This window comes from Trachypithecus francoisi, unplaced genomic scaffold, assembly GCF_009764315.1.
Source record: "Trachypithecus francoisi isolate TF-2019V2 unplaced genomic scaffold, Tfra_2.0 Lachesis_group20, whole genome shotgun sequence".
In the NCBI taxonomy this organism is placed as follows: domain Eukaryota; kingdom Metazoa; phylum Chordata; class Mammalia; order Primates; family Cercopithecidae; genus Trachypithecus; species Trachypithecus francoisi.
Genome location: NW_022681466.1, coordinates 55,016,107 through 55,041,657, shown reverse-complemented (window position 1 = coordinate 55,041,657; position 25,551 = coordinate 55,016,107). Strand labels below are relative to the sequence as shown.

The 25,551-nt window shown below is 51.6% G+C and overlaps 1 protein-coding gene and 1 long non-coding RNA gene across 12 annotated transcripts in view; one reads left to right on the top strand and one right to left on the bottom strand.

Annotated features, from left to right (window-relative positions):
• Window positions 1–25,551, top strand: part of MYO18A (myosin XVIIIA) — a 106,873-nt gene that overhangs the window by 15,283 nt on the left and 66,039 nt on the right. The window contains exon 1 of one of the 10 annotated variants that reach the window (XM_033181887.1): window positions 25,316–25,395. The exons of 6 other annotated variants lie outside the window; for them this stretch is intronic. In XM_033181887.1, coding sequence (XP_033037778.1) covers window positions 25,390–25,395 — 6 coding nt within the window. In that variant the 5' untranslated portion in view covers window positions 25,316–25,389. Of the gene's footprint in view, window positions 1–25,315; window positions 25,396–25,551 lie in introns of those variants that run through there. 3 more of the 10 variants (XM_033181881.1, XM_033181886.1, XM_033181882.1) reach the window with 3 other exon arrangements.
• Window positions 887–25,444, bottom strand: LOC117066459. 2 transcript variants are annotated; one of them, XR_004430343.1, is made up of 4 exons: window positions 25,209–25,444; window positions 22,005–22,116; window positions 8,036–8,161; window positions 7,281–7,902 (listed from the first exon to the last, which is right to left on the bottom strand). It is a non-coding gene; the product is annotated as an uncharacterized LOC117066459 (long non-coding RNA). The 2 variants fall into 2 exon arrangements; XR_004430342.1 differs by lacking the exons at window positions 22,005–22,116; window positions 25,209–25,444 and adding an exon at window positions 887–2,324 and having other exon boundaries at window positions 7,600–7,902; window positions 8,036–11,670.

Sequence of the window (25,551 nt, the reverse complement as noted above, 5' to 3'; positions counted from 1 at the left end):
AGATGGAGGAACAGATCTCCATGGGGCATCAGGCTCACTAATCCCAGGGGTCTTTTGATAGGGTGGCTACCTAGCAGTTTGAATGTCCTGCCTGGAGATAGTATATGAAGGACAAGTTGACCTCTGGCCATCTTCCCCTCCCAGCTGTGGGTTTTAGGATCATCCAGATCGTCCAGATCATGGCCCCTGCTGCCTGACCAGGACCTTTTGGTACTAAGTGACCAGCCAGATGTGTCAAAGTCAGAACTGGGAGGAAGTGCTAATGGGAGGAAACAGGCAGAGTCCCAGTCCCAGCTTTCTCCCAGGGAGGGGAAGCAGCTGCTAAGGATGGCTGCTCAATGCAGCAGCACCTTGGGCCTGAAGAGGGGCTGGCAGTGGCAGGATCAGATTGTCAGGAAGCACTGTAGTTGGGTTCCAGGCCTTCCTTTAACCCGGAGCTAGCTGGGTTTAGGCAGCTTTGCTAGTCAGGGAAGGGTAGTGAATGGGAGGAGGCCTGTGTGGAAGACCTGGATTCTTCATTCCAGAAGCACACATTGAGCACCTACTATGTTTTAACCACCAGGTTAGGTGGAACTCAGAGAACCACGAGGTAGAGGGGGAAGAACAAGGGAGGGGTTTTTATGTCAGAAGCAAAGACTGGGCTGGGCACAGTGGCTCACGCCTGTAATCGCAGTACTTTGGGAGGCCGAGGCAGGTGGATCACCTGAGGTCGGGAGTTTGAGAGCAGCCTGACCAACCTGAAGAAACTCAGTCTCTACTAAAAATACAAAAATTAGCTGGGCGTGGTGGCGCATGCCTGTCATCCCAGCTACTCAGGAGGCTGAGGAAGGAGAATCACTTGAACCTGGGAGGCGGAGGTTGTGGTAAGCTGAGATCAAGCCATTGAACTCCAGCCTGGGCAGTAAGAGCAAAACTCCATCTCCAAAAAAAAAAAAGAAGCAAAGACTGTAACATGTTGCCATGCCTGTCTGCGTTCTTCCAGGCTAACACTGCTTTTAACAGATGGAATTTTCTTCTTAAAGAATGAATCCCCCAGGGGATTGTTGCCAGCTCCCTGCTGAACCACAGCAAGGCCTCTATGGGGCCCTGGGCCTGGCATCCCAGATGCTACTTGGTTTTCTCTTTATAGCACAGGGATCATCCTGGCATCTCACATTTCCTAGCTTTCCCTTCCCAACTAGCTGCTGCTGTCCCATCCTTGGGGAAGTAGATGGTTTAGCTTTGGAGGCCCTGGTGGATTCCAGGTTATAGCTGGTATCCCTGAAATGCTGGCTCACTCTAGCTGCTATGGGGTAAGCCCAGCTGGTGCCCAGAGGACTTCTTCCCCAAGCCTCAGCCTGTGTCATCTGCCAGAGGACACAGTAGCAAACCCCATCCCCATGCATCTCCTAGAGCCATGTGGCAGGATAAGGAGATGCATAGGGCTGAAAGAAGCCCTTATCTTTTCTCATCCAGGTAGGTGGTGGGGACTCATGCCACAAGCAGAGAGGAGCAGGTTGAGCCCAGCATTTTCAGCTTCCTGGGACAGGCCTGGGAGTGGTGTGGGGTACTGCAGCCTCTTCTGTACCCTCAGCCTCTATCTCCTCCTCTTCCTTTTACTCCTCCTGCTCCCTGTCTTGGCAGCAGTTCTAATCCCAGTTATGCGCCAAGAGAAGTCTTCCTGCCTCCTCAAGACTTCTGGGAGGAGTACCCTGATGACTGTAGCCCCACAGGGATAGCTCTTGCTGGCCACCCTGCCATGAAGCCATCCATCAACTGTGTCTACACATTGCCTGTCCCCAGGGAGCTCTGAGGGAGCTGACTAGCCATCTGTTCTCTTCCTGCACACAGATGTGACCAGGCCCCCGGCTCCTCTCCATGGCCTGTTTAGAAGGCCCCAGGGAGACACAGCCCCTTGGGTTTCCGTCTCACATGGTGTGTGTCCAGAATGCCGGGTTCACACCTTCATGTGTCCTGGTAGCTGCTAGATGAGGTTCCGCTGGGAGCAGGGGTGAGCCACAGTGGTAGGGTAGACTTGGGGCCTGGTAGAAATCAACCAGCAGGCCTGGGAGAACAGCGTTTTCTACTGCTATCTACCTTCCACCTGCCCGTCCATTAGGGAAGCATTTGTTGAGCGCTTACTGCATACTAGGTCCTGGGCTCCAGCCGTGAGCAGCACATAATCCCAGCCCCAAGGAGCTCATAGTTAGCAGGAAAGATGGTCCAGCAGCAGACCATGACAGTATTCTCTGAGAAACTCAACCACAGGGGCCAGTCCTGGTGCTAGGAGTGCAGCAGAGGGGCTTCAAGTCCAGTCTTGTGGATGGGTCCACGCAAGCTGACATCTGGGTAGTAGATGAGTGAAGGGGAGGCAAGAGGAAGGGAAACGCTGTCACAAACACATGCCAAGGCCTAAAGTTATGGAGAGAGAATCACACATTTCAGGAATAAGGCTGGGAGACGGTGTGTGGGAAGGGAGTGTTGAGAGAAGCACTAGGAGGCATCCACGGGAGCCAGGTCATGGAGGCCCCTGTGAACCGTGCTGGGGAATGTGAACTTTAACCAAAGGGCACTGAAGCAGTTTAATCAGGGAGCAATAGGAACAGGTTTTAGGATATTGCTCTGGCTGCTTATGGAGCATACTCTAGGGTGTAGCAAAGTTGGCTGTGGGGAGAGTGGTGAGGGAGTGATTGTGATCCTAGGAGAATGGATAGAGACCTGGACTCAGGTAGAGGCAGTGGGATGGAGAGCCATCTCAGACTTGAGCAACTGTCAGACTCTGGGGTCTTGGTGACCCACTGGTAGGGGACTGAGGGAGAGGAGGGGTCACGTGACCACCAGAGTACTGGGAAGATGCTACATTCTTTCCCCTTTGATTCCTTAGGGAAGATTCTTGGGGGGCATCTGTATTTGGATCAGTTACTCTTAAGTTTGCTGAAGGCCAAGTGTTTCCTGAGTCTGGTGAGGTTAGGGGAGATGTTGGTAAAGTTGAGGGTCTTAAAACCCCAGTTGGATCAAAATTCCCTCCCCCGCTTCCATAAGTCTGGATGGGAAAGTCAAGTCCCACTGAGAAGGAGCAGAGGCCAGGCTGGAGACTAGGGCCTGGGAGAGGAGAAGGCCAGTCTGTCTGTATCCTCAGTGGGTCCATCCTAGGGAAGGACAAGTGGAGTCCCTTAGGACTAGGCATGTCCTCCTGCATCTGGAAGTATGGGACCTTTCTGCTGAGCTCAGAAAAGCCCACCCAGCTAAACCCTGGCCAATGTGGTTGTCCTGCCATGAAGAGCCAAAGGTGCTGGCGGGAAAGCAAGGCCTCCTGAGCTTTTTTTTTTTTTCTTTTGAGACAGGGTCTTGCTCTGTCACCCAGGTTGGAGTGCAATGGGGCTGTCTTGGCTTATGGGCTCAAGCGATCCTCCCACCTCAGCCTCCTGAGAAGCTGGGACTATAGGCACACACCACCGTACCCGGCTAATTTTTTTTTTTTTTTTTGATAATGGAGTTTCACTCTTGTTGCCCAGGCTGGAATGCAATGGCGCTATCTCGGCTCACTACAACCTCCACCTCCCTGGTTCAAGCGATTCTCCTGCCTCAGCCTCCTGAGTAGCTGGGATTACAGGTGCCTGCCACCACGCCTAGCTAATTTTTATATATATATATATATTTTTTTTTTTTTTGAGGCGGAGTCTCGCGCTGTCGCCCGGACTGGAGTGCAGTGGCCGGATCTCAGCTCACTGCAAGCTCCGCCTCCCGGGTTTACGCCATTCTCCTGCCTCAGCCTCCGGAGTAGCTGGGACTACAGGCGCCCGCCACCTCACCCGGCTAGTTTTTTTGTATTTTTAGTAGAGACGGGGTTTCACCGTGTTAGCCAGGATGGTCTCGATCTCCTGACCTCGTGATCTGCCCGTCTCGGCCTCCCAAAGTGCTGGGATTACAGGCTTGAGCCACCGCGCCCGGCCTAATTTTTATATTTTTAGTACAGATGGAGTTTCACCATATTGGTCAGGCTAGTCTCGAACTCCTGACTTCAGGTGATCCACCTGCCTTGGCCTCCCAAAGTGCTGGGATTATAGGCATGAGCCACCACGCCCAGCCTAATTTTTGTATATTTTATTAGAGACAGGGTTTCGCCGTGTTGCCCAGGCTGGTCTCAAACTCCTGAGCTCAAGCTATCTACCTGCCTTGGGCCTCCCAAGTGCTGGGATTACAGGCTTGAGCCACTGCACCTGGCCCTCCCTGAGCTTTTGAGAATGTGGTGGGAAGGGAGAGGGGGTCTTTAGAGGAAGGCCTACCACTCCCTCCCAGCCAAGTCTAGTTGCTGCGGTAGGGGTACTCCTCCTGGTGAACTGAGAGGCTGCTAGTTGGAGGTTTTAGTGTGTGGGGTGGAGTTTCTAGTCAAAGGCTTTCAGGCTGTGGAGTTCCTCATGAGGTTGCCATGTTCATGTAAACCACCTCCACGCTCAGGTGCGTCTGGGAAAGGGCATTTTACAGTGGAAAGAGCATGGGCTTTGGAGCCAGAAAGACCTGGGTTCAGGTTTTACCAAAGTTATCACACCTTTCAGAGCCTCAGTGTTCACTTTTCCCTCAGTAAATATTTAATGAAGTTGACCTAAGGACCAGGCACTATGCTGGCACTGGGGGATTAAATAAATAAAATATAATCTTTCCTTGAAGAAGCATAGACCTAAATAAAGAAATGCAAAGCTGCTATCGCAGAAGTCTGTGCAGGCATACGGTGGGCCAGGAGGAAGTTCTGCCTAGGGGGAAGGGGTGGCAATCAGGAGAGGCCTCCTGGTGGAGGTGACCCGTGATCTCTATGAAATGGGCCTATTCTATCCTCCCAGAGGTTGAGAAGGTTAAGTTGGAGAAAGATGCATACCCAGTGAATTCACTCCAATTACCTCTGAGAAGCAGAATAGAATTGCAGGCTGAAAGGAGACTTGCTTTTTATTCTGTGTATTTTGTGGGTCTTTATATAAGGTAAGCATGTTTATGTTAGGCAAGTTCACGTATGTGAGATGTTGGCAGGTGGTAAACGCTTAGAAACATTAGTACCCTTCCCTTCCCTGTGCCCGGTCTCTAAAGCCATCCAGGGAGGGTCATTTTGCAACTTCCTTAATTAATCCATCCTAGTGTTCACCCATCCTTGCTCCTGAGGTTTTCTGATGCTTTCGTCTGGACTTTTCCTGTAGCCCTAGCCTTATAGACAGCCAGCTGAAGTGAGAGATGGGCTTCTGGGTGCTTCCTATCCTTTTCTAGCTTATTAGAGGCCAGCTTCTGGGGCCTGCAGGCTTGGCCATTGGTGGCCCTGCAGGAGACGGGCAAGTCAGGGTTGCCTGCATCTGGGAGAAGGACAGGGGAGCCCTTTTGCTGTAGGGGAAACCTTAGACCCCTTTGTAGAAACTGTGTGAGCCTCATCAACCTTGACCCTAGGGTACTTGGCTGCTGCCAGGAGTGGGGCCTGCAGGATTCCAAGGGAAGACTCAAAATGGTCATGCTTCCAGGTATGTCAGGCCAGGTTTGGAGCACTGGGCTTTCCTAGGGCCTTCTGGTGGTGGTGGAGCAGCTGTGTGCTGCCTGGCTCAGTGTTCTAGAATGCTTCTGTTCCTGATTTTACTGCAAGTGATCCTTGGAGTGTTTTTGCTTTGTTTTGTTTTGCTTTGCTTTGGGTTTTTGGTTTCTGTTTAAAAAAAAAAAAAAACAGGAAATTTTTACTTCAATTTGTGCCAAAGCTTCAGGCACCCCTGGCATCTGAGTCTCACCATGTGAGAACCCTGGCTTGGGGGCTCAGTGAGGATCCCTATCTAAGTCCTTTAGGTAATGAAGGGCCGGGGACAGGTGTCAAGGGCATGGGGAGTGGTGGGTGAAAGGTCTTTGGGATTGTCTATCCTGGATTAGTGGGGTGCATGGGACTGTCAGGGTGGGGCAGTGGACTTGATCATTTCCAGGGCTCCCTTCTCTGTCCTTGGAGGCACCATTCTGCCTTCTTCCTCATGAGATGCTGGATGAATTGCAGCCCTAGAGCCCTGGCCACCCAGCCCGTGGTGGTGGGCACAGTACCCAGGCCGCATTGACCTGAGTGTGGGTACACGACATGGTCATGGGTGCTTCTGTGGGCACAGCTTGGAGCCTTGGTGCAGGAGCAGGATCTTAAAGGTAGCCTGCCCTTGCCCCTTCCTGTCCTGGTCCCTTCCTTCCTGCCCTGACACCCCAAGTCACCATGCCCTCTGCTCCCTTCTAATCTCTCTTATTTACATTGGAATGGTTCTGGAAAATACCAGATATGCAAACACCCTGACTAGGGGTGGGTGGGGAGTAGGGTGAAGGGGAGTGTGTGGCGGGTGGGAACACAAGTATTTTAAAAATGCTGCAAATCTCTACAGTGTTTCCCAGAAACCACAGGCACGCGCTGCCTGCCAGCAGGGCTCCCACCACCCCACTGCACTAAGCTGCTGTATTCTCCTCACTGCAGTCTTGCGGAGACGGTGGGGCCTGGTGACCCAGCTGGGGTGAGGGCTCCCCTGCTGCCTGGGCAGGCGGCCTGGCGCCTCCCTTGTCAGTTCTGGGCAGCGGGTACCGTTGTGCCCTGGGCATCTGGCAGCACTGAGGCCGCCCACCATGCCAGACAGCCACTGTGAAAAAGCGGAGTTTTCAGGGCCCCCACCTCTGCTGTGCAGTTTGATGGGGGGCAGCCAGCTGAAGAATCCTGCATGGTGTTTGGCAGCAGCTTCTGTTCTATTAAATACAGGGGACAGTGTTAGCAAAGCTTATTTTTTCAGTCGTGGACTCTAGTTTGGTTGGGAAAGTATTTTCTTTCTTAGACCTAGGTCACCCCTCGGACTCCCTTAATCTCCCGCCATATGTTCTCCAGAATCGGGGCATAACGTTCTGCCCTGGTGCGACTCAGCCTGGTTGCTTTGCACAAACTCTGGGCCAGGGCAGGATGTCAGGTGTTTGCCGGTGTTCGCCGGGTGTTATCTGTAGCGCTCAGTATGGTGCATAGTGCAGACACGTGCCCTAGGTGGTGTTTAATTGATCTGGGGCAGATCACTCAGCTGAGGCAGGGCACAGTGGCTCACGTCTATAATCCCAGCACTTTGGGAGGCCGAGGTGGGCAGATCGCTTGAGCCTAGGAGTTTGAGACCAGCCTGGGCAACATGGCAAAACACCATCTCTGCAAAAAATACAAAAGTTAGCTGGAGGTGGTAACACATACCTGTAGTCCCAGCTACTTGGATGACTGAGGTGGGAGGATCCCTTGAACCTGGGAGGTTGAGGCTACAGTGAGCTGTGATTATGCCACTGATTATGTCACTCAACTCCAGCCTGGGAGACAGAGCAAGACCCTGTCTCGAAAGAAGAAGAAGAAGAAAAAAAGACTGAGCTGAACAGAAATGCCTTGGGGGAAGGGCATGAAAAGTTCTGGCAAGGTGAGGATCACGTCTAACATTCACTGTAGGTTAGGCACTGTTCTCAGTGTTTTACATACATTCACTTATTTAATTTTTCTCAACAACCCTTTGAAGGAGGGATCATAACAATCTGTTTTAAAGTGAGGAAACTGCATTACTGAGAGGTTAAAGTTAAGCAAATTGCATAAGGTTGCACAGGTATTAAGTGACTCACCAGGACTTGAACTCAGGTCATCAGCTCTTGACTAATCTGTATAGAGGAGAGGAAGGCAGTATCCGGATATCCGTATAAATCCACTGCCCAGCTCAGACCTTCTGACTCCTGCTGCCCTGTCACTAAAAGCCTCTTCACCTCCTTGTCATCCTTCCAGAAGGGAAGCCAGGCCCTCAGGACGGGCCTCTCTTGAGCTGTGGTGGTGTGCTGCAGAAGGGTGTGACCTTGCTCTCAGTGTCTCCTGAGGGTTAGCCAGAGGAAGTGAGCCCGAGTGGCAGCAGGCAGGATTCAATCTTGTGGGAGCTGGGAGAGGGAAGGGTGGCAGAGGGACGCCTTAAGAAGAGAAGTGGCACTTGCCTTGGCAGCATTTGATGTGGTCCCCAGGAGTGGAGGGCCATATGCTAGATCTGGGAGTCTGGGACGTTGCCCCTCTCACCTTTTTGGCCCATACTGGCATGCTGGTGCTGATCTCCATAGCACTTGGGGTGACCGGATCCCTGCAGTGTCACCTCTGACCAAGAGCAGGCTCGCCGTGTTGCTCGAGGCCATGCTGTTGTTTCCTCTGTGTGTTGTGGAAAAACAGTGGCAGAGCACAGCCTGGCAGAGGGCCTGGCAGGGATGGGGGCAATGCAGGCTTCTCACTGGCATTTACCCTTGAGCTCTGCTGTTCATTTTGTCTGTAGCCCCTTTCCGTGCCCACGCTCATACACTTCTACACATTGGCTTCAGTTTGAATGTCACTTGCCCCTGATCCTCCCAGACCATGTCAAGTCCCCACCCTGGCAGCACCCCAGCCTTCTCATAGCATTCACAAGATGGTAATTACTGAGTTATCTTATTCCTTCTCCAGTGCTGGAGCACTGCACAAGGGCGGAGGATATTTGTTGAAGGAAAGAAGATGGTTCTATAATCAGGAACTAATTCTCTCTGTTCGGTCTTCCAGACCAGAACCAAAACTTTAGCTCAGTTTTGGTTCCTGGGCCCCTCCTGCTCCAACTGGCCTTGGTGACTGGTCTCTAGGACCTTAGCGTGTCCCGTCTCTACCCACGGACTGTTTCTTGCATGCCTGGGGCCTGGCATCTCTCACAGGACTGGAGGAGAGGCAACTCTGTGGGCATCCAGGAGCAGGAGCCTGGGAAGGAGGGTCCTGGGGACAGGCTGCCTCCTGCCCCCACACAGGAGCCCGCATGAAGGTGCCAGGCTGGGGTGAGAAGAAGATTCAGGGTTACATGGGGGCTCTGCAGTGTCTGGCCCAGACCTTGGAGGAATGTGCCTGTCTCACTGGCTGCAGGTCTCTGAGGGGCTGGAATGTGGCCCGGTGGGGCTTCCTCTTCCCTTCTGCTGCTCTCCCTGAACTGCCTTCATGCTGGAATGTCAGCAGGCTGGGAATTTTCACAGCAAGGATCTTGCCCAATCACAGCAATGGATTCCAGCTGGAGCCTGGGGACAGCTCCCACATGTCCCTACCAGGGAGGGGAGAGTGGGTGCTAAGGCAGCCCCAGTTGCTCTGCTCCTGGGGCCCAGGCTCGGCTCCCATCCACTCTGGGAGACAGTTTTGGTTCCTGGAACCTTCCCGCTCTGACTGGCCTAGGTGACTTGTCTGTAGGACCTTAGCATGTCCCTACTAGGCCAGGTCAGGGGGAACCTGGGCTTCTGGAGCTGTAGGGCTCAGGAGAGGGAGTGGGATGCCTTGGAGCCCAGAGACTCCACCTCTGTGAGGAGAGAACAAGGCTGGCCATGTCCCACAAGGCCTTGCTACCTCTGCTGTGAACATGAGTCAGGGAGGGGAGCCGCCTCGGATTCCATCCTCAGGTGGGGCCAGGCCTCTGGACGCGGGTTCTCTGGCCTCAGCTGGAGGTGGCCCTGCCAAATTCGTCACCTGTATCTGTCTGCTCCCCTGTGGGTCCCGCAACACCTTCGGGGCCTGGTCCCCTCTCTTAGTGACCTTTCCGGCTCCTGTGCCCTTTGCCCTCTGATCTCATTTCTGCTGGCTCCTCCCTCCCACTCCCATTTCTGCAAGGAGCTGACTCACTTCCTCCCTCCCTCCCCAGCTCCTCTCACTGCCAGGCCCTGGGGCAAGCAGGGTCCATACAGCGTGGCAGGTTCCTCCCAGGGAGCTCTTCTCTGGCAGCAGGACTGAGGCTACCCCGGCCCTGGGGCAGAAGAGGGCTGCATGTGTGGTGGGGAGGAGGCAGGGCTCTGCGCTGTAGGAAAGGCAAGATGTGGATGTCCCCAGAGCCTTGGTGCAATCAGGGTGGGATGTCAGGACACCTTGATGAACACTGCTCTGTGTCAGCCCCTGAGCCTGGTTCTGTGGAGAAGAAAGGCTGAAGATGGCACCCCTGTGATGACAGAGCCTGTGCTTCTGCAAGGACAGAAGACATCTGCAGGAAGATTGATCTCAGCCCTGGGTGGCATGGGCTAGAGGCCAAGCAGTGACAGCACCGTCAGGCAGCATGAGACTGTCATGACTCTCCGTGACACCCAGTTTCATGCCTGGCCCCAACACATCAAGGGGAAAGTATCTGGAGATTCCAGTAGAACCTTCCAGGGACATGGCGAGGGAAAGGGTCTAATACCATCTGCTTGTGTGGTTAGTTCTTCCTGCTGGGGGCCCTGGCTTCTGCCCCTGCCCCTCCCTCATGTGCGGACTGCTTTGGTTGTGGAGCTGACTGTAGAAGCACTGGGCTCAAAGCAGTAAAAGAGTTCCTCCCTGGCTGGGCTGGCATCTTCTGCCTTGCCCTCCCCAGAGCTGTCCAGGCTGTGGGAGCTAGTGTGCCTGGCACTTCAGGCACGGGGGGAACCCAGCATGTGCTGAGCCTGGCACAGCCCTGCCTCCTCTCAGCAGGCACCTAGGTTCCCTAAAGGACATGGGCACAGGGTGGGTCGAGTCCCCACTCACTTGGCCATGCCTCAAGATCAACAGAGGCAAGAGGGAAACTGGGCCCCCTGCCTGAGAAGCCTGGGGAGACTGCTGTGGCCTGTCTTCCTGGAATCGGTGGCCAGCAAACATCCCTATTCCCCTTAGCACTTGGCTTTGCCTGGCAGAGCCCCGATTGCCCCGGCAGCCTGAGATTCTGGCCTCAGGATTTCTGAACAATAAAAGGGGTTTCTTGCTTAGATGAGGTGAGGGGCAGGCAGGAATGAAGCCTTCTCCTAGGGGTACCAGCCTGACCACCTCACCCCAAATGCCCTTGCCCGCCCTCGAGGGAGGCGAGTCACCCTGTGCGGTCACACCAAGGCCTGTCTACACGCCTCTCCTGGTGCTGTCTAATCACTCCTGCCTCCACCCATCATCACCTAACCTCAACCTGGGAAGAGAACCACAGAACTGGGCTCTGTGGCAGGACACCCAGCTTAGGAATGGCCCAGGCACCACATACACATGCGCACATACTCTCTCTCTCACACACACACTCTCTCTCTCTGCAGAATGTAGAATGGGTTGTCCTTTTCTCCCAGACCCCTCCAGTTTCTGCCATTTGCTTCCAGTCCTTACCTTCTCTGTCCAGGGGAAAGCAGCTGGCTTCACACCAGAGGACTTTGTCTCTGGGGTAGGGGAAACAGTTTTCCTGCTTTAATCAGGGCTTTGGGTTCCTACCCAGCCCGCTTGTCTTCCTTTGATGACTGATTTTGAGGTCTCTCTTCTGTGCCTCTGAAAGAGGGACCCATCCTATAAAGGGTCCTCTACCCTTTGTCTCACCCATTTTCTTCAAAATCCGAAAACTGCAGCCCTTGTTGTTGCTATAGAAACAGATGTTTGTCAAATATGAAGTTGGTTGGAAGGGCTAGTTTTGGCTGCAGGAACTGCTTTCAGCTCATCTGGGGAGAAGAGAGGAGGAGAGAGAGGGCCCCAGGCAAGGGCCCACAGGTCAGGAGTTGTGTGTGGTTGCGAAGGTGTTGTTAACACAGTGCTAAGTATTGGCTACAGCTTGGCCTCTAGAGCCAGACTGCCTGGGTCTGAATCCTGGCCATGCTGCCTACTGGCTGAGTGATCTTGGGCAAATTATTTAATTCCTCTGTGCCTCATTTTCCTCATTTATAAAATGAGAATAGTCATAGTAGTTTTAGTCCAGTGTGGTGGTTCATGCCTGTAACCCCAACACTTTGGGAGGTAGGAGGATCGCTTGAGCCCAGGAATTCAAGACTAGCGTGGGCAACATAGTGAGACAAGCCCAGGCAACATGGTGAGACCCCATGTCTATTAAAAATACAAAAATTAGCTGGGCATGGTGGTGTGTGCCTGTAGTCCCAGTTACTCAGGTGGCTGAGGTGAGAGGATCGCTCGAGCCCAGGAGTTTGCTGCAGTGAGCCATGATTGCACCACTGCATTCCATCCTGGGTGTCAGAGCAAGACCCTATCTCAAACAAACAAGCAAACACAAAATAATAGTACTTTCCTTGTAAGGTTGTCTTGAGGATTAAATGAATCAATACATATAAACCACTTAGAGCAGTGCCTCAAAATAGTGCCTAGAGTCAGTGAGCACTGGCCAGGCACGGTGGTTCATACCTGTAATCCCAGTGCTTTGGGAGGCTGAAGTGGGAGGATCTCTTGAGGCTAGGAGTTCAAGACCAGCCTGGGAAAGATAGTGAGACTTTGTACAAAGAGTGAAAATACTAGCCGAGTGTGGTGGTGCATGCCTGTCCTAGCTACCTGGGAGGCTGAAACAGGAGGATAGCTTGAGCCCAGGAATTTAAGGCTACAGTGAGCCATGATCACACCACCGTACTCCAACCTGAGTGACAGAATGAGATCCTGTTTAAAAAAAAAAAGTGAACATTATCATAATCATAATTAATCTGTCTCTGGTACATCAGGAAGCACGGGTGCCTGGTAGCTTGGTACCCACAGGAATGTCACAGGTGCTGTTCCTGTTAATGGCTCAGCTCTGCTCTATTCTTTATTCTTGTCCCCACGCTGATGCTTTTGCCCAAAGTGCCTTTCAGGTAGAGATGGGGAACAGGCCCAAGCTTACTCAGGGCTTCACAGTAATCTTAGCGAGTGATTGCTTTGGCCTGCGTTTCCAATCTGCTCTGAAGTTTGATTCCAGTTTTTAAAATTGGGCTGCTTTCTCTGTGACTCCCTCCAATCAGATTCTTAGCTGATGGCAAGACCTCTGGAATACCAGGTGTCTTTCTACCTATTTGTTTTCCATTTGAACAAACTTCCCCTACTTTTTGGTCTTTCTACAACTTATTTTGTTTATTCACACCTGTCTTGCTCCTGACAGCCCATTTAGATTAGGATTAAGCAGGAATTGACGCATAGAACAGAAAGACAGTCCTGACCTGCCAGTTCTAGGGTCTGTTCTCTGCTCCTTCCACCACACATATGAGCGTGCCCAGACTCTCCCACTTGTAATTTTTACTGCAGCAAAACCTCTCCAATGAAGTCCCTGTGATGGAACGCAACAGTGGTCAGACCCGCCACTCTGTTCCTTTGCTCGTCTGTGGATGCGGGGCTAGGGGGCTTCTCTGAGCCTCCTCTCCGATGTATCAGGTATGTCCAGAGTCCATTCTCCACCGTGTCCTCCCCTTCCTACTCCTCCTTTGCTTCATCTAGCCAGTGACACAGGAAGGTGTCCAGTTAATGGGCCTCATTGCTCCATGGCAGAAATCCTGGCATGCCCTGGATGAGGCTTCATTGGCCTTATTTGCTGTTGAAAGTTCAGGATTCTATTGGGACTTCTGTCTCTATAGGAGTACTAACATCAGATAAGTCCTGCAGCCGGTGGCTTGGGGAAGCCCTCAGGCCACTGCATTCCAGATGTCTTACTTGGCTTGGCCCAGAGAATGCAGAAACAAGGAACGATTGTGCGATTGTGCAGGGCACTGAGGGGCTTTCTCCCAGGCCTGGGATGCCTTGGGGTGGGGGCAGGTTTCCATTCAGCCTTGGCTTCTGCTCCCAGCTGGGTATTAAATTGTGACTACAGTCCCCTCCTCCACCTCTTTTGGAGGCCTAGGGAACAAGGCAAGGCACGTGGGGATAGGAGTCTAAGCAGACTCTGGGGTGAGGAAGGGAGAAAACAGCAGGTGGGCAGGGGCATCACCTGAAGGAGGCATTGGTAGAGGGACCAGGACACATTGAAAGGGAGCCTGTAGATCAGACCTGCCCAACAGAACATTTTGCAAGGATGGAAATGGTCTATAGTGCTGTCCAACTTAGTAGGTACTGCACCTAAAATTTTATTTGATTTTTAATTTAATCAGAAGTATCCTCATTGTTTCCATTTAACTGGAATTTTTTTTGAGACAGGGTCTTGCTCTGTCACCCAGGCTAGAGTGCAGTGGCACCATCACAGTTCACTGCAGCAAGCTCTTGGGCTTAAGTGATCCTCCCACCTCCCTCTGCCAAGTAGCTGGGACCACACCTGGCTAATTAAAAAAATTTTTTTTGTAGAGATGGGGTCTCACTATGTTGCCCAGGCTGGTCTTGAACTTCTGCCTCAAGCGATCTTGCTGCCTAGACCTCCCAAAATGTTGGGATTATGGGCATGAGCCATCACACCTGGCCAACTTCAATTTGAATAGCCACTCATGGCTAGTAGCTACCATACTGAACAGTATGGCTCTAAACAGCTCCCAGAAAGAAACAGTTGGGTGTTCTTGAAGGTTTATTTCCTCCTTCAGAGTCCCCCTGGTGAGGCAGGGGATGGTGGCATTTCCCTTCCTCTCAGGAAGGAAGATCTGTCCTCTCAGGCAATTTCTATACCTCACCAGCTCTGGAATCCTGATGCTCCAGGGCCAGCAAGTCCCTGGCTGTGTGCCACCACAACTGGGGCAGCGCTTCCTTTCCTCGCCAAGCATGTCTTCTGCCCAGCTTTGTAACACACAGGTGCTCACATGCCCCAGTGGATTTGGCCCAGGCAGTTAGCGCGGAGGTGGTGGGTTGGTATGCAAGGTAGAAGCTTTTGCTTCTTCCTGTTTCTATGGACATAGGGTTAGCGCTTTATTTTTACTTCAAAAGGTTCTAGAAACAGGCCCAACAGGGGCTCCAGAGGTGAACACACAGATTCTCAAATATTTGTTGGATGTCCAGTGTTAGGAGGAACCAGAGGCTTGTCTAAAGGAACTTCTCTGACTTTGAGAATAAGCACCACAGGCCTCCATCTCACACCCAGGAAGACCTTACTGATATTTTATTTAAATTGCTGTGGCTGACCCTTAAGCTGGTTTCCTTTTTTTTTCTTCTGTGGAAATGAAGAAGAGTTGTCATTTATATGAAAAAGAGAACAATGCTTCATTATGTTTATTCCCTCCTGTCTGCCAGAGGGGGTGGGGACGAGAACATAGTGCATGTGGTATATTTAGGAGACCCAGAAGTGACCCAAGTCCTGATGAGATGTGGGGCAGGGCTGTGGAGGATTTTGGGAAACTATCCTCAAGGCTGGCTCATGGCTTTGGGCCTTGGGGAAGCTTGGCAAAGCAGAGGCAATTTGGAAATCCCCAGCCGCCATGAGGAACTCCCCAGCCGCCATGAGGAACTCCCCAGCAGCTGAGAGACCTCAGAGAGCAGCAGGCCTGCTGCCGGGCCAGTCAGCTGGTCCCTGCAGTCGGTCGCATATGCCTGCCTAGTCTTTGGGGATTGACTCTGGGTCTTGGCAGAGAGGACAAGCCCAGGCGTCCGTACTTGGGCTCTGGGCCCAAAAAGGTGTGGTGGCACATGGCTCTGAGCAAACCGATGGGTGTGCCAATGCAGGGACTGGGTGGGTGTAGGGGCTGGGGGGAGTGCCAGAGCCCCAAGCCTCGACGACCACCTCTGGGGCAGTGGTTTGTGGCTCGCCGTCCCAAACCCACTGATCTTCCTGATTGCTTGTCCTGGGCCCCTCTCTAGAACAGACTCAAGGCCTTCCTGGCGTCTTTTGACCTTGCATTCATATATTCATTCATTTATTCCATCAGTAAGCATCTACTGAATGCCTGCTAAATGTAGGAACTGTTTTAGGTTAGGGATAGAGCAGTGATAAAAACAAAGTGGGCGCCGAGGTCATCCCTGCCTCTTCTTGCCCTACGCATCCTGGGGACGGTGAGAGGCCATCTTGCCACCGCTGGCCCCTCGGGCCTGAGCTCCCGGGGGACGCCTCCTGGGGGCGGGGCCCGGAGGCCGGCCAGGCCGAGGTGAAAGCCCGCGGCCCCAGCAAAGCGGGAGGGTAGATGAGAAGGTGGCTGCCACCCTCTGCCGGGCGTCAGCGGCGCTGCAGGGTGGAGCTTCCGGAACTCCAGGCGCATGTGCTGGGCCTGGCCCCACCCCCTTGGCCCCGCCCAGGCTCCGGCTGGCCGGTGGGCCAACCCAGGAAGTGTGGCCCGGGGCCTGGGGCTGACTCGGGCCTCACAGACCCTGATCCGTGCGTAGGGTGCTGAGTGGCCGCGATGGCCCAGGGCATGCACCGTTGGTCACTCCAGGTTTCCTCTCAGCCCTCCTTCTCTCTGAGACCATCCCTAGGCTTCTTAAAGGGAGTCTGCCCTCTACCCCTTCAGAATCCACTGGCCTTCGGCACCCGGTAGAATTTCATAAAAAATCTTGTCACCTCAATACCAATCGCTGTCTCCTAACACTGCTGTTTCATACGAGATGACATTTTGTTACACACACACACACAAAGGAATAAAGGATAATTCCTCCCAAGAAAGGGAAGGGACTCCTGCGCTGGCATTTTCTTTGAGACAGGTGTAGACTCTAGTACTGGCCCTAGGGCTGGTGCTGAGGACCTCTGAAGTGGTCATCCAGGACGTGCACCTGCCACCCTAGTGGCTGGGCCCTCCCACCCCAAAAGCAAGTGCTCCAGGCCCTCCTGGCCCTGAGCTCTGAGTGCTTTAAACAGGACTCTCCCCAGCTCCCTAAATAAAGAGTTCTATTTCTGATACTTTACACACCACAAATTTGTAATACAAGGATCATATAATTCGTACCCATTTATGGCAACAGTGTTTGTAGACTTTTTTTTTTTAGGAGTTTTGATTTACAGGGGAACTAGAGGGACAAATGGGGTCAGAGAAGTATTCTTTTGTTAAGATATATTTTGTTAAGATATATCTTAACAGTGAGATATATCCTAACAAAATATATCTTCCCAAGCTTGAAAACTTGGTATCTTTCCTTCCTTTTCTCAATCTCTACCCACACCCGCTCGTGCCCATTTCCCATCCTTCCCCAAATAGTCACCAAGTCCAGCTTATTTTTCTCTTGGATCAGCCTCTCTTCCCTATCAACTGCCAGAATCCTAGGCAGACCCTTCTTACCTCTCATTTGGTATCACCTTTTACCTTGACTTCCTTTTTTTTTTGGTCACCCAGGCTGGGGTGCAGTGACATGGTCACAGCTCACTGTAACCTGTGACCTTGAACTCCAGGGCTCAAGTGATTGATCCTCCCACCTCAGCCTCCCAAGTAGCTAAGACTACAGTTGCATGCTACCACGCCTGGCTAATTTTAAAATTTTTTGTAGACTGGTCTCTCTGTGTTTCCCAGGCTGGTCTTGAACTCCTGGTCTGAAGTGATCCTCCTGCCTTTGCCTTGCAAAGTTTTGGGATTCCAGGTATGAGCCACAATGCCTGGCTACCTTAACTTTCTAATGTTCTTTCACCTTCCAGCCTCCTTTCTCCTCCTCTTGCGTCCTGTTAGCTCAGCATTTTTTTTTTTTTCTTCCTTTTTTTAGGCAGGGTCTCTCACTCTGTCACCCAGGCTGGAGTGCAGTGGTGTGATCATGACTCACTGCAGCCTTGACCTTCCCCGGGCCCAGGTGATCCTCCCACTTCAGCCTCCCAAGTAGCTGGGACCACAGGCATGCCACCACCACACCCAGCTAATTTTTGTGTTTTTTTGTAGAGATGGGATTTTGCCATGTTGCCCAGGCTGTTCTTGAACTCCTGAGCTCAAGCAGTCTGCCCTCCTTGGCCTTCCAAAGTGCTGGGATTACAGGAATAAGCCACCATGCCTGACCTGCTCAGCATTCTTAAGGCACAGGTTAAATCATGCCCCATCACTCTCCAGAAACTTGTTGTGCCTCCCATTGTTTTCCAGGCAGGTGGTGGTGTGTAAGGAGCTGGGCTCTGGAGTCTGAACAACCTGAGTTCAAATCACCTGGCTGGTCACAATCTGTGTGATCACAGGCAATTATTTAACCTCTGTAAACCCCGTTTCCCCATTCCACAATTCCCCTTTTCATTACTTCGCAGGGTTTTGAGAGGAAAACCAGTAGCACTGTGCCTGGCCATGGCTAGTGCTCGGTGTGTGCCTTCTTGTTCCTTAGACTGCCCACCTTGCTTTCATCTCAGGTACAGCTCTTTCAGGTGGGAGTAACAGAACGCCCAGCTCAACTGGCTTAAAAAGATATGCGTTGTCACCAATATCTGAAAAGTCCAGCAGTAGAACTGGCTACAGGCTCAGCCTTATCTGGAAACATTAACAGTGTGACCAAGACCTGACCTTTTCGGTCTCTCACCCCATCTTCTAGGCAGGCTTGGTCCTCAGACAAGTAATGGCAAAATGTCACAGCCCCAGGTTCTAGTTGTGTGGATAGGGAAGTGTGACTCTTTGAATAATCCCAAAGTTTCATTATGTATCCTTGAAACTGATTGGGTCACATGCCCTCCATGAACCTATAGCCTGAGGATATTCTTATTGGCCAGGATATTCTTATTGGCCTGGGCCAAGTCATGTGCTGGAGTGGGTCCCCAGAGGGGAAAATGGGGTGCTATAATCAGAGGATGGAGGAATGGGTGGCGGGTAGCAGAAACAATACACATCCACTATAGCATACACCTGCTTGATTTGAGAGCCAGCTTCCTTCCCAGCTTTATCCCGCCTTGGTTTCCTATATGTGTCATACATTTCTTCCAGACTTACTGTCCATATCTCATGCTTTTCCACCTCTTTGCCTTTTATTTTATTTTATTTTATTTTATTTTATTTTATTTTTTTGAGACAGAGTCTCTCTCTGTCGCCCAGGCTGGAGTGCAGTGGCGCAGTCTCAGCTCACTGCAACCTCTGCCTCCCGGATTCAAGTGATTCTCCTGCCTCAGCCTCCCAAGTAGCTGGGATTACAGGCACATGCCACCACGCCCGGCTAATTTTTGTATTTTTAGTAGAGATGGGGTTTCACCATGTTGGCCAGGCTGGTCTCGAACTCCTGACCTCAGGTGATCCACCCGCCTCGGCCTCCCAAAGTGGTGAGGTTATTGGCGTGAGCCACCACGCCTGCCCGGCCCCTCTTTGCCTTTTCTTACACTACTTCTTCACCCTGGAATTCCCTTCCTACCTCATTGCCACGTTATAACATTTCTGTCTTTCACTGGCCTAGCTCCAAGCTGTCTGTAAGTTGTCTGCCTAATTCCCTAACTGGAACGTTGATGTCCCTGTTGGAGCATTGAGCACATTCTGACTTGAATTTTAATTATTGGGGTATATTTGTTATTTCCTCTGCTGGTCTGTACATTTTTGTTTTTTTTTTTTTTTTTGAGACGGAGTCTCGCTCTATGGCCCAGGCTGGAGTGCAGTGGCCGGATCTCAGCTCACTGCAAACTCCGCCTCCCGGGTTTACGCCATTCTCCTGCCTCAGCCTCCCAAGTGGCTGGGACTACAGGCGCCCGCCACCTCGCCCGGCTAGTTTTTTTTGTGTATTTTTTAGTAGAGACGGGGTTTCACGGTGTTAGCCAGGATGGTCTCGATCTCCTGGCCTCGTGATCCACCCGTCTCGGCCTCCCAAAGTGCTGGGATTACAGGCTTGAGCCACCGTGCCCGGCCGGTCTGTACATTTTTTAAAATCAGGAAATATTTAGTTGAAAACAATAACTAAATCATCTTTCACTGAGTCACTCAAATGTGCCTCGTATTGTCTCTGAGCAGGGCCCAATGCTAGGTGAGTGCCGGGGATAGAGCAATGAACACACAACCTCTGCCTCAGGAAGCTCAGTCTGTGGTGGGGAAGCTGAAAAAGAAGCAGGCACGGTGCTTCCCCACAGTGTTCACCTTGAGGTATTACAGTTCACAGCTAGTTGAATAAGTGAACGACTTCCTCCAGTCCTCAGAGCCTCCTGTCTGGCCTGCCCCCAGCTCTGCTTAGCTACTCTGCCTGGTCAAGTGCCTGAAACAGAGCCAAAGACCTTGCACTCACCCACACCACCAATGTGGGAGAATAGAGCAGTTGAAGTTGTCACCACACATGGAGATCCCCTTGTTCCCCACTCTATTCCAGCCCGCTTATTGTGCATGCACCATTCAGATCAGTTGGTTAAATCCGTATGGATTTTCGTGGAACACCTGTTTTGTGTGCCTAGTGCTGGGGAACGGGATGGGATATAAAGGAAGTAGGAAATAGTCCTAGCTCTCCAGGGAGAGCAGGCTTAAACATTCAACACGAAATTGATTATCATTCAGAACATTAGTTATGCTGTATAGTCATGGCACGTGGACAGTAAACTTCAATAAATTCAACTATATGCTTATATAAGAAACTATATTACTGTAGCCTAAAATTATAAAAATTATGTTTTGTGTGTTTTTACTATATGCTGTACATGACTATTATGCTTTCCTGCAGCGATATTATATCAAATGGCATACTCAAAATCATGTGTACTATACTTTGTGAGCAGTTTAAGGGATTTTCAGGAGTTTTAGACTATATTCTATTTATTTTTTTTTTTTTTTTTGAGACGGAGTCTTGCTCTGCTGCCCAGGCTGGAGTGCAGTGGCCGGCTCTCAGCTCACTGCAAGCTCCGCCTCCCGGGTTCACGCCATTCTCCTGTCTCAGCCTCCCGAGTAGCTGGGACTACAGGCGCCCGCCTCGTCGCCCGGCTAGTTTTTTGTATTTTTTTAGTAGAGACGGGGTTTCACCGTATTAGCCAGGATGGTCTCGATCTCCTGACCTCGTGATCCGCCCGTCTCGGCCTCCCAAAGTGCTGGGATTACAGGCTTGAGCCACCGCGCCCGGCCTATATTCTATTTTTGCCTTACATACTGACTTTGGAATCTTACCCCATATAGCGTGTGACTCCACTGTATATAATAGAGCACCATATAGAGTATAACCAAGAACCATATGTGTGTAATGTATTGAGGTGTAGACAGTGAGTGCTATGGTTTATGATAATCATATTAATAATTTAATAAGTATAATTTGCCAGGCCTCATGTCAGTTGCTTTACATGTACTGCCTTTTCTATTCTTACAACAGCCTCATAAGGTGGATATCATACATTTTAAAGCCAAAAAAGGAGAAACTCTAAGAAGTCAAGTAACTTTCCCTTAGGTCAGGCAGCAAGAAAGAGGCTGGGATTCAGACCCAGATGTGTCTGGCTGCCGAGTCCACGTTCTTTGCATTGCCGGGTGGGTCTTGGGTTTCAGGGAAGGCTTCATAAAGAAGGTGGGAGTTGAGATGGGCCTGGAGAGATGCAGAGGGTCAGCCAAGGTAGAGACACATTCATAAGGAATGGCTCTGGTGGTGACAAGGGCAGGCAAATGAGGGAGAGCCAGGCTGGCTGGGAAGAGGGAGAAGAGACTAGAAAAGTAAACGTAAAGTCTGATGAGGGGCCAGATTATAGCTTCTGACTGTCCTTGGAGGCAAGCTGAGGGGGTTGGGGTGGCCTGGCTGGCTGTGGGAGTGCCCACATGACCTCTGGAGCCATCAGTTAGACTCATCGAAGAAATGGACGGTGCCCTGAGATTGCACCATGCTTTGGGCAGCAGAGGGACTCTAGCTGTGGTTGCATGTGAAGCTGAGTGGAGGAGTGGAGACAGGCACACTGACAGGCGAGTGACAGCTGATGGCCTAATGAGGTCGGGGACAAAAGAATTAAAAAGCAGACATATGGCCACAAAGGGCACCTGGCCTTCCTAATATAGGCATATGCAAGGCTTCAGCATGGTGGTGCCTAAGAGGGGCTGGTGCCCTTGGAGAGAAGCTGGGGCATTGGTGGGGCAGAAGCCAGGCTTCTGTAGCCAGGCCAGGAAGTCAGGAGTCATCATGGTGGAAATGGCGTGCCCTTCAGTACAGGATGGAGCAGAAATGGATTGGGTTCAAGAAGGAAAGCTCAGAGTTTGAGATCTTTGAGATGAAGTAGAGGTGATGTACTTAAGGAAACAGGGTATATATGTTGGTTATTTTTAGGATTATAAATAGTATAGAACTTAGAAAATGACTTAAATCTTTTATCCCTTAAAAAGGGTAGGCTCCAGTTACCTGGAAATTTTGCTTACAATGCCTCATTTTTTCCCCCGCTTATGATCATAGGTAGATTATAATAGTTAAAATGTATTAAGGCCAAATATGGTGTCTCACGCCTATAATCCCAGCACTTTGGGAGGCTGAGGCAGGTTGATTGCTTGAGTGCAGGAGTCTGAGACCAGCCTGGGCAACATAGGGAGGCCCCATCTGTACAAAAAAAAAAAAATACAAAACTTACATGGTGGTACATGCCTGTGATCCCAGCTACTAGGAAGGCTGAGGTGGGAGGATGGGCTGAGCCGAGGAGATGGAGATTTCAGGGAGCCAAGATAGTGCCGCTGCACTCCAGCCTGGGCAAAAGAGCAAGACCCTGTTTTTTTATTTTGTTTTTTTATTTTGTTTTAAGTATTGAAAATGAATGTGCTAGGCACTGTTCTCAGAGCTATGTATGTACTAATTCTTTTAACCCATATATTAACCCCACGTGGTAGGTGCTGTTATTTTCCCATTTTATAAAGGAAGAAATAGAAGCACAAAGGCTGGGCACGGTGACTCACACGTGTAATCCCAGCACTTTGGGAGGCCAAGGCTGGCGGATCACTTGCGGTCAGGAGTTCAAGGTCAGCCTGGCCAAAATGGTGAAACCCCGTCTCCACTAAAAATACAAAAATTAGCTGGGCGTGGTGGCGCACGCCTGTAATCCCAGCTACACAGGCGCCTGAGGCACAAGAATCACTTGAACCTGGGAGGCGGAGGTTGCAGTGAGCCGAGATGGAGCCACTGTGCTCCAACCGACAGAGTGAGTGAGACTCTATTTCAAAAAATAAAATACAAATGAAAAGAAGTTGAAACACAGAGAGGTCAAGTTGTGTAGTTTACTACGTGGAAGAGCCAAGATTAAATCGGGCCATGTGGCCCTGGAGGTCACACTCCTAACCATGGTATGCTGTGAATCATTCCTTTCAAGCCATGCTTCTCAGACTTTAATGTGCCTCAGCATCACCTGGAAGCCTAGTTAAAACACAGATGAGGCCGGGCGCGGTGGCTCAAGCCTGTAATCCCAGCACTTTGGGAGGCCGAGACGGGCGGATCACGAGGTCAAGAGATCGAGACCATCCTGGCGAACACGGTGAAACCCCGTCTCTACTAAAAAAATACAAAAAACTAGCCGGGCGAGGTGGCAGGTGCCTGTAGTCCCAGCTACTCGGGAGGCTGAGGCAGGAGAATGGCGTAAACCCGGGAGGCGGAGCTTGCAGTGAGCTGTGATCCGGCCACTGCACTCCAGCCCGGGCGACAGAGCAAGACTCCGTCTCCAAAAAAAAAAAAAAACACAGATGCTGCACCCCATATCCAGAGTTCTTGGTTCAGCAGGTCTGGGTCAGGTTCCTGGAATTTGCATTTCCAACAAGTCCCCAGGGGATGCCCACACTGCTGGCCTGAGAACTTGGAGAACCAAAGCCCTTTCACATACATTACGTACCAGTCTCAGACTGGTTGGGTAAGAGTTAGTACAGGTGTAATCCTCATTTTACAGATAAGGGAAATTTAAGTCACCTGCCTGTGTTCATGCAGCTAAGTCATTCATTCATTCACTCATTCATTTAACAAATGGACATTTCTGTGCTAGGCCTTATGCTGGCCTTAGAGTCTTGCAGTTCTCAGCCTTGGCTGCATGTAAGAATCACCTGGGGAGCTTTTATCCATAAAAAAATCCCAGTGCCTGGCCGGGCGCAGTGGTTCACGCCTGTAATCCCAGCACTTTGGGAGGCCGAGGCAGGAGGATCACGAGGTCAGGAGATTGAGACAATCCTGGCTAACACGGTGAAACCTCGTCTCTACTAAAAATACAAAAAATTAGCCAGGCGTGGTGGTGGGCGCCTGTAGTCCCAGCTACTCAGGAGGCTGAGGCAGGAGAATGGCATGAACCCGGGAGGCGGAGCTTATGGTGAGCCGAGATCGCGCCACTACACTCCAGCCTGGGCGACAGAGCAAGCTTCTGTCTCAAAAAAAAAACAAAAAAAAACCCCAATGCCCAGGCTCCCCCTCCCAGACCAATTATGTCAGAAACTGAGAGGGAAAGGGGTGGGCTCCAGGCATCAGTATTTTTTTCAAGTTCTCCAGTGGATTTCAGTGAGCAGCTGAGGCTGGCACTATTGTTCTAAGTAGCCACTGGAGATGTGAAGACCTGCGACACTGCATGTGCTTCAGAAGGGCCAGATGCTTCCCCTGGGGAGACATCCCATTCCCTAGAGAGCAGGACACACGCACAGCACCGTGTCCTAAGAGTCTGTATATGTGACTATATGACAGTGAAACTTGGACAGTGCATGGCAGGTAGGAGGTAGAGCTGGGTTTCCGTCCTCTCTGGCAGTGCTTACCAATCTTTTCATGGAGAAAGTCAGACAATTTATAGAACCAGTGGCCCTTAGAGCTGGCCAGGGGCAAGAATCATGGGGTGTATGCCAGACTGGTTAGGAGATGGTTCTGTACCAGGGCTTCCTAGCACCACCCCCACCCTTTTTTTTTTTTTTTCCTGAAGAGGAAGAGGGAGGCAATGACTGTTTCTTTTTTTCAGCAGAGCTGACAGCTTCTGAGACTTGCACTCCCTGTCTTTTGGCCCCTTCCCATTCTGTTCTCCAGCTCCCATTTCAGCCTCTCAGCGGGTCCCTAGTCCTGGTCTAAGCATCCCATGGTGCTAACTGGAGAGCCAGGCCAGGATTTCTCTTCACAAGAAGCACTGGCTTTTCACAGGCAGCCGTCGCTCATTGGCCAGACACCCATGACTTCCTGTCTGCAGGGCTGAGGCCCACCCCACCCTCCTCTCTGCCTGTGCAGTCCCTGGCATGTGTGGAGGGGAGAGGGATGTAAACGTAGAGAGTACTATTGATTCTCTGCATGTCCCCCATGTACTGACGGCAGTGGGGCAGTAAGTGGGCCTGCCCGTGTGGGTCTCTGCTCCTGCTGGACCTTATAGGACTGTATGCGGCTGCTGTTTGGGCACAGTGTGCAACAGGCCCCGTGTGTTGTCTTGGATGTGACGTTAGTGGCTGTCTTGGCCTCTGCCGCAGTAATTAGATGGCTGGGGTAGGCCTATGATTTGGGTGTTCTCAAGAACACTGTGTTGATTGAATGTTTGTGCATGCTGGTGTGTGTGTATGTGTGTGTGTACACGTGTACATGTATGTGAGTGCGCATGTGCTTGTCTCAAGTTTGGCCTGTGGGGCCGGGGGCTGCAGGTCTCAAATTCCTCTGCTATTTTTAGGAGCCATATCAGCCCAGCTGTCCCGGAGCTGGGGTGTGTGTCCATAGGCAAGTCTCACCCTCCCTGTCCTTGCCCTAACCCCCCAACACTGCCTGCCGCCCACCCCAATGGCTTTACCCTAAGAGCCTTCTCCTTCCCTTCCACACACTCTGCTGTATCACCGTCTCCCTCCTGGCATACCTGATACCCGCAGTCCTCCGGGCTACTGGCTCCAACCAGGGCTGGGCAGCTCGGGACGGGAGGGGCTGGGGAGAGGGCGGGAACTGGGCGGGGCCACAGCCTGTGCTATTTTGAGCTGCTAACAGAGCCAGAGCAGCATCAGAGCGGAGTCTCCTTGCTCTGGGCTGCTCCGGGCCAGGCCATGCGGGTGAGTGTCCCTCTGACCCCCTACCCTGGAAATGTCCCAGGCTCCTCATGCTATTTCCTCATTTAGGAAAGGAGGGACCTTTTTGTGATTTCCCCAGATGTGGCTGAAGTAGGTGGGGAGAGGGGTGGGGCCGCCTTGGGGCTCCTCTCCCAGCTT